Source organism: Cygnus olor, unplaced genomic scaffold (assembly GCF_009769625.2).
Source record: "Cygnus olor isolate bCygOlo1 unplaced genomic scaffold, bCygOlo1.pri.v2 scaffold_236_ctg1, whole genome shotgun sequence".
Classification (NCBI taxonomy): domain Eukaryota; kingdom Metazoa; phylum Chordata; class Aves; order Anseriformes; family Anatidae; genus Cygnus; species Cygnus olor.
Window position 1 is genome coordinate 1 of NW_024429162.1, and position 7,866 is coordinate 7,866.

The 7,866-nt window shown below is 66.6% G+C and overlaps 1 protein-coding gene across 1 annotated transcript; it reads left to right on the forward strand.

The window, feature by feature from the left end:
• The first annotated feature begins 233 nt into the window (after window positions 1-233).
• Window positions 234-7,649, forward strand: CXXC1 (CXXC finger protein 1). Its single transcript, XM_040543794.1, has 7 exons — window positions 234-377; window positions 422-679; window positions 775-885; window positions 1,682-1,731; window positions 2,333-2,429; window positions 3,162-3,314; window positions 7,122-7,649. Exons 1-7 carry the CDS (start codon window positions 234-236, stop codon window positions 7,260-7,262), a joined length of 954 nt encoding a protein of 317 aa, XP_040399728.1. The 3' UTR covers window positions 7,263-7,649.
• Window positions 7,650-7,866: the final 217 nt, after the last annotated feature.

Genomic DNA, 7,866 nt, shown 5'->3' on the forward strand with positions numbered 1-7,866 from the left:
AGATCCCACCGCAGCGGATCCCCTACTGGATCCCCATGGCGGATCCCAACCAGATCTCAGCTCCCAGGGGTCCTGGGGCAGTACGAGGTGATGGGGGACCCCTCAGGGTGCCCCCCTGACCCTGTTAACCCTGGATCCCAACTGGATCTACGAGATTCTGCCGCAGTGGATCCCGTACTGGATCCCCATGGTGGATCCCAATCAGAACAGATTCCTGGGGTGATACAAAGGTGATGGGGAACCCCTCAGGGTGCGCCCCTGACCCCATTCCCCCCCCGGATCCCAGCCGGATCTACGAGATCCTGCCGCAGCGGATCCCCTACTGGATCCCCATGGCAGATCCCAACCAGATCTCGGCTCCCTGGGGTCCTGGGGCGGTACGAGGTGATGGGGGACCCCTGGGGCGATACGAGGGTGACCGGGATCCCCTCGGGGTGCCCCCCTGACCCCATTTCCCCCCCCGGATCCCAGCCGGATCTACGAGATCCTGCCGCAGCGGATCCAGCAGTGGCAGCAGAGCCCCTGCGTGGCGGAGGAGCACGGCAAGCGGCTGCTGGAGCGCATCCGGCGCGAGCAGCACCAGGCGCGCCTGCGGCTGCAGGAGATGGAGCGCCGCTTCCACGAGCTCGAGGGGCTCATCGCCCGCGCCAAGGGGCACCCGCCCCGTGAGGACGAGGAGGTGGGTTCCCCCCCCCCACCCCCCCCAGCACCCAAAGGTGCTCCCCGCCCCCATCCCGGCACCCACGGGTGTGTGCGTGTCCCCCCCCCCCCCAGACCAACGACGGGGACAGCGAGGACACCGACCTGCAGATCTTCTGCGTGTCCTGCGGGCACCCCATCAACCCCAAGGTGGCCCTGCGGCACATGGAGCGCTGCTACGCCAAGGTAACGGCACCCACGGGTGCCCCGGGGCCGCGCGTGGGGTGCTGGCGGTGTTACAGGGTGCCTTTGGGTGCCGTAGGGGCCGTATGGACCTTGCCGTTGGGTGCTGTAGGTGTTACGGGGTCCCTTCGGGTGCTGTAGGGGATATACGGACCTTGATGTTGGGTTCTCAAGGTGTTACGGGGTTCCTTTGGGTGCTGTAGGGGCCATATGGACCTTGTTGTTGGGCCCTATAGGTGTTATAGGGTCCCTTTGGGTGTTGTAGGGGCCATATGGACCTTGTTATTGGGTTCTGTAGGTGATATAGGGTCCCTTTGGGTGCTGTAGGGGCCATATGGACCTTGTCATTGGGTTCTATAGATGACGTAGGGTCCCTTTGGGTGCTGTAGGGGACATATGGACTTTCATGTTGGGTTCTATAGGTGTTATAGAGTACTTCTGAGTGCTATACGGGCCATATGGACATTGTCGTTGGGTTCTCTAGGGGTTACTGGGCCCCTTGGGTACTATAGGGGCTATAGGGCCTTTTATGCCTGCCATAGGTGCCCTGCCATCCCCACAGGCCCCCCACCGGGTGCTATAGGGGCCTATAGGTTCTATAGGGTCCCCCCCCGCTGTCTTTAGGATCCCCTCTGGTGTCTATAGGGTTCTCCCCCATGGAGCTGTAGGGTTACTAACCCCCCAGAGTCTATAGGATCCCCCCCCCGGGGCTATAGGGGCTCCCCCAGGGGCTATAGGACCCCCTCGGGGGCTATAGGGGCCGTAGCCCCCCGGCACCTATAGCCCCCTGTCGCGGCAGTACGAGAGCCAGACGTCCTTCGGGTCCATGTACCCCACCCGCATCGAGGGGTGAGTCAGGGCGACGCCCCCACCCTTGGGTGTCACCCCTCCCCCCCCCCGGTGTCCCATGGGTGCCCCCCCCCCCCCCCCCATGGGTATCAGCCCCCCGGTGTCCCGTGGGTGTCCCCGGGGTGACCCCCACCCCATCACCTGGGTGCCACCCCCCCCCCCCAAACTGTGTCCCCTGGGTGACCCCCCATGTCCCTGGGGTGTCCCCTGGGTGTCCTCCGTGTCCCCAGGGTGTCCCCCCCGTGTCCCCTGGGTGTCACTGCCCCCCCCCCAAGTCCCCAGGGTGTCCTCAGTGTCCCCAGGGTGTCGTGTCCTCCCCCCCATGTCCCTGGGGTGTCCCCTGGGTGCCCCCCCCAAGTACCCTGGGTGTTCTCCGTGTCCCCAGGGTGTCGTGTCCCACCCCCTGGGTGTCCCCCCCGTGTCCCCTGGGTGTCACTGCCCCCCTCCCCCCCAAGTCCCCTGGGTGTCCTCAGGGTGTCGTGTCCCACCCCCGTATCCCCTGGGTGTCCCCTGGGTGTCACTGCGCCCCCCGGGTGCCCCCCCACGTCCCCTGGGTGCCCCCCACCCCTGGGTGCCCCCCCGACGTGCCCGCTGTCCCCAGGGCCACCCGCCTGTTCTGCGACGTTTACAACCCCCAGAGCAAAACCTACTGCAAGCGCCTGCAGGTGCTGTGCCCCGAGCACTCGCGGGACCCCAAGGTGAGGCACCCATGGGTGCTGGGGGGGTGTCCCTGGGGTGCTGGTGGGGTGTCCCTGGGGTGCTGGTGGGGTGGCTGCGGGGTGCTGGGGGCGCACTCGGGGGGGGGGGTTGGGTGGTGCAGGAATCGTGCTGTGGGGTGGGTGCGTGAGGTTTTGGGTGCACCCATGGGTGCTACAGGGTGCCTGAACCATGTCGTGAGGCTCATCTAGAGGTGTAGGTGCACCCATGGGTGCTATGGGGTGCCCAAACCACCCTGTAGGGCACACCTAGAGGTGTAGGTGCACCCGTGGGTGCCATAGGGTGCCCAAACCACGCTGTGAGCACACCTATGGGTGCTGTAGGGTGCCTGCACCATGCTATAGGGTGCATGGATCATGCTGCGGGGTGCACCCATGGGTGCCATAGGGTCTCTAAACCACGCTGTAGGGCACACCTAGAGGTGTGGGTGCGCCCGTGGGTGCCATAGGGTGCCCAAACCACGCTGTGAGCACACCTATGGGTGCTGTAGGGTGCCTGCACCATGCTACGGGTCACACTTAGACATGTGGGTGCACCCACGGGTGCCACAGGGTCCCCTAAACCACACTGTGGGGCCCACCTAGAGGTGCGGGCGCACCCGTGGGCGCCACAGGGCGCCCAAAGCACCCTGCGGACCCCCGGCACCACCACGGGGCGCCCCCACGGGTGCCCCCCCACCCCCGTGACGCGGCGGGGGGCACCCGTGGGCGCAGGTGCCGGCGGACGAGGTGTGCGGGTGCCCGCTGGTGCGCGACGTCTTCGAGCTGACGGGCGACTTCTGCCGCGTGCCCAAGCGCAAGTGCAACCGCCACTACTGCTGGGAGAAGCTGCGCCGCGCCGAGGTCGACCTGGAGCGCGTCCGCGTGGTGGGTGCTGCGCCCACGGGTGCCCCCCGAGTCCCACGGGTGGTCCGGGGAGTCCCACGGGTGGTTCTTGGGGTCCCAAGGGTGGTTCTTGGGGTCCCATGGGTGGCTCTGGGGAGTCCCAAGGGTGGTTCTGGGGGTCCCAAGGGTGGCCCCTGGGAGTCCCAAGGGTGGTCCTGGGGTCCCAAGGGTGGTCTGGGGAGTCCCAAGGGTGGTCCTGGGGGTCCCAAGGGTGATCTCGGGGTCCCACGGGTGGTCCGGGGAGTCCCACGGGTGGCCCTGGGGGTCCCACGGGTGGCCCTGGGAGTCCCAAGGGTGGTCTGGGGAGTCCCAAGGGTGGTCCTGGGGGTCCCAAGGGTGATCTCGGGGTCCCACGGGTGGTCCGGGGAGTCCCATGGGTGGCCCTGGGGGTCCCACGGGTGGCCCTGGGAGTCCCATGGGTGATCTTGGGGTCCCAAGGGTGGTCTGGGGAGTCCCAAGGGTGGTCCTGGGGGTCCCAAGGGTGGCCCCTGGGAGTCCCAAGGGTGATCTCGGGGTCCCACGGGTGGTTCTGGGGATCCCGAGGGTGGCCCTCGGGGTCCCAAGGGTGGTCCGGGGAGTCCCAAGGGTGGCCCTGGGAGTCCCAAGGGTGATCTCGGGGTCCCACGGGTGGTTCTGGGGATTCCAAGGGTGGCCCTCAGGGTCCCAAGGGGGGTCCTTAGGGTCCCATGGGTGGCCCTGGGAGTCCCAAGGGTGATCTCGGGGTCCCACGGGTGGTCCTGGGGGTCTCAAGGGTAGCCCCTCGGGTCCCAAGGGTGGTTCTTGGGGTCCCAAGGGTGGCCCTGAGGGTCCCATGGGTGGTCCTGGGGGACCAAGGGTGGTTCTGGGGGTCCCATGGGTGATCTCGGGGTCCCAGGGGTGGTCCCAGGGGTGGCCCTGAGGGTCCCAAGGGTGGTCCTGGGGGACCCAAGGGTGGTCCTGGGGTCCCACGGTTGGTCCTCGGGGTGCTATGGGTGGTCCTGGGGGTCCCAAGGGTGGTTCTTGGGGTCCCAAGGGTGGTTCTTGGGGTCCCAAGGGTGGCCCTGAGGGTCCCACGGGTGGTCCTGGGGTCCCAAGGGTGATCTCGGGGTCCCATGGGTGGTCCTGGGGGACCTAAGGGTGGTCCTGGGGGTCCCACGGGTGGCCCCTGAGGGTCCCAAGGGTGATCTCGGGGTCCCACGGGTGGTCCTGGGGTCCCAAGGGTGGTCCTTGGGGTGCTACGGGTGGCCCCTGGGGACCCATGGGTGGTCCCGCAGGTGGTCCTGAGGGTGCTGTGGGGTTTTCTGGGGGGCTTGGGGGGCTCTGGAGGGGCTTGAGGGAGTCTTGGGGGTCCCACGGGTGGCCCTGGGGGTCCCACGGGTGTCACTGGGGGTCCCACGGGTGTCACTGGGGGCGCTGTGGGTATTTTGGGGGGGGGTTGGGGGTTATCCTGAGGGGGTTTGGGGGGCTCTGGAGGGGCTTGAGGGGCTCTGGAGGGTCCCACGGGTGGCCCTAAGGGAGCCCCCGCCAGTTAATTCTGCCCCCCCCCCAGTGGTACAAGCTGGGTGCCCCCCCCCAATTAACGCCCCCCCCAATAATTTTGGTGACCCCCCCCAGTGGTACAAGCTGGGTGCCCCCCCCAATTAACGCCCCCCCCAATAATTTTGGTGACCCCCCCCATTAACGCCCCCCCCAATAATTTTGGTGCCCCCCCCAGTGGTACAAGCTGGGTGCCCCCCCCAATTAACGCCCCCCCCAATAATTTTGGTGCCCCCCCCAATTAACGCCCCCCCCCCAATAATTTTGGTGCCCCCCCCCCAGTGGTACAAGCTGGGTGCCCTCCCCCAATTAACGCCCCCCCCAATAATTTTGGTGCCCCCCCCCAGTGGTACAAGCTGGGTGCCCTCCCCCAATTAACGCCCCCCCCAATAATTTTGGTGCCCCCCCCCAGTGGTACAAGCTGGGTGCCCCCCCCCCAATTAACGCCCCCCCCCAATAATTTTGGTGCCCCCCCCAATTAACGCCCCCCCCAATAATTTTGGTGCCCCCCCCCCAATATTTTGGTGCCCCCCCCCAGTGGTACAAGCTGGGTGCCCTCCCCCACTTAACGCCCCCCCCAATAATTTTGGTGCCCCCCCCCAGTGGTACAAGCTGGGTGCCCTCCCCCAATTAACGCCCCCCCAATAATTTTGGGGCCCCCCCCCCAGTGGTACAAGCTGGGTGCCCTCCCCCAATTAACGCCCCCCCCAATAATTTTGGTGCCCCCCCCAATTAACGCCCCCCCAATAATTTTGGTGCCCCCCCCCCAGTGGTACAAGCTGGGTGCCCTCCCCCAATTAACGCCCCCCCCCAATAATTTTGGTGCCCCCCCCAATAATTTTGGTGCCCCCCCCAGTGGTACAAGCTGGGTGCCCCCCCCAATTAACGCCCCCCCCAATAATTTTGGTGCCCCCCCCAGTGGTACAAGCTGGGTGCCCTCCCCCAATTAACGCCCCCCCCAATAATTTTGGTGCCCCCCCCAATAATTTTGGTGCCCCCCCCAGTGGTACAAGCTGGGTGCCCTCCCCCAATTAACGCCCCCCCCAATAATTTTGGTGCCCCCCCCAATAATTTTGGTGCCCCCCCCAGTGGTACAAGCTGGGTGCCCCCCCCAATTAACGCCCCCCCAATAATTTTGGTGCCCCCCCCCAGTGGTACAAGCTGGGTGCCCTCCCCCAATTAACGCCCCCCCAATAATTTTGGTGCCCCCCCCAATAATTTTGGTGCCCCCCCCAGTGGTACAAGCTGGGTGCCCCCCCCAATTAACGCCCCCCCCAATAATTTTGGTGCCCCCCCCAGTGGTACAAGCTGGGTGCCCTCCCCCAATTAACGCCCCCCCCAATAATTTTGGTGCCCCCCCCAATAATTTTGGTGCCCCCCCCAGTGGTACAAGCTGGGTGCCCTCCCCCAATTAACGCCCCCCCCAATAATTTTGGTGCCCCCCCCAGTGGTACAAGCTGGGTGCCCCCCCCAATTAACGCCCCCCCAATAATTTTGGTGCCCCCCCCCAGTGGTACAAGCTGGGTGCCCTCCCCCAATTAACGCCCCCCCCAATAATTTTGGTGCCCCCCCCAATAATTTTGGTGCCCCCCCCAGTGGTACAAGCTGGGTGCCCCCCCCAATTAACGCCCCCCCCAATAATTTTGGTGCCCCCCCCAGTGGTACAAGCTGGGTGCCCCCCCCCAATTAACGCCCCCCCCAATAATTTTGGTGCCCCCCCCAGTGGTACAAGCTGGGTGCCCTCCCCCAATTAACGCCCCCCCCAATAATTTTGGTGCCCCCCCCAGTGGTACAAGCTGGGTGCCCCCCCCAATTAACGCCCCCCCAATAATTTTGGTGCCCCCCCCCAGTGGTACAAGCTGGGTGCCCCCCCCCAATTAACGCCCCCCCCAATAATTTTGGTGCCCCCCCCAATAATTTTGGTGCCCCCCCCAGTGGTACAAGCTGGGTGCCCTCCCCCAATTAACGCCCCCCCCCAATAATTTTGGTGCCCCCCCCAGTGGTACAAGCTGGGTGCCCTCCCCCAATTAACGCCCCCCCCCAATAATTTTGGTGCCCCCCCCAATAATTTTGGTGCCCCCCCCAGTGGTACAAGCTGGGTGCCCTCCCCCAATTAACGCCCCCCCCAATAATTTTGGTGCCCCCCCCAATTAACGCCCCCCCCAATAATTTTGGTGCCCCCCCCCAGTGGTACAAGCTGGGTGCCCTCCCCCAATTAACGCCCCCCCCAATAATTTTGGTGCCCCCCCCCAATAATTTTGGTGCCCCCCCCAGTGGTACAAGCTGGACGAGCTGTTCGAGCAGGAGCGCAACGTGCGCGCGGCCATGACGAACCGCGCGGGGCTGCTGGCGCTGATGCTGCACCAGACCATCCAGCACGACCCCCTCACCACCGACCTGCGCTCCGAGCGATGAGGGACCCCCCCCGGGACCCCCCCGGGGCGACGGGACCCCCCCCGGGGAGAAGGGACCCCCCCGGGGCGATGGGACCCCCCCGGGGCGACGGGACCCCCACCGGGACCCCCCCCCCCCAGGACACCGGGATCTCCACGCCAGACCATCCAGCACCACCCCCTCACCACCGACCTGCGCTCCGAGCGATGAGGGACCCCCCCGGGACCCCCCCCCCGGGGCAACGGGACCCCCCCCGGGGCAGCAGTACCCCCCCCCCCGGGGCAACGGGACCCCCACCCCCACCGGGACCCCCCCCAGGACACCGGGATCTCCAGCACCACCCCCTCAGCACCCAGCTGGGCTCCGAGCGATGGGACCCCCCCCGGGACCCCCCTGGACTGGGCCCCCCCCTCCCCCAGGACCCCCCCCCAAGCCTGACTGCCCCCCCCCCCCCCGGAGCATTGGGACCCCCCCGGGGCCCCCCAGTGCCACCCCTCAGCACCCAGCTGGGCTCCGAGCGATGGGACCCCCCCCCGGGGGGGGGCACTGGGACCCTCCCGCACCTGGAACCCGCGGGGAGCCCCCCAAGGGAACCCCAGGACCCCCCCCCCTCCACACGGGGACC

Bases quoted from the DNA above. Each gene is read 5' to 3' on its own strand.
- CXXC1 (XM_040543794.1), top strand. From the start codon at position 234: ATGGGGAACCCCTCAGGGTGCGCCCCTGACCCCATTCCCCCCCCGGAT. The intron at 378-421 runs GTACGAGGTGAT...CGAGGGTGACCG, and splicing joins CTCCCTGGGGTCCTGGGGCG to GGATCCCCTCGGGGTGCCCC. The intron at 1,732-2,332 runs GTGAGTCAGGGC...CGCTGTCCCCAG, and splicing joins TACCCCACCCGCATCGAGGG to GGCCACCCGCCTGTTCTGCG.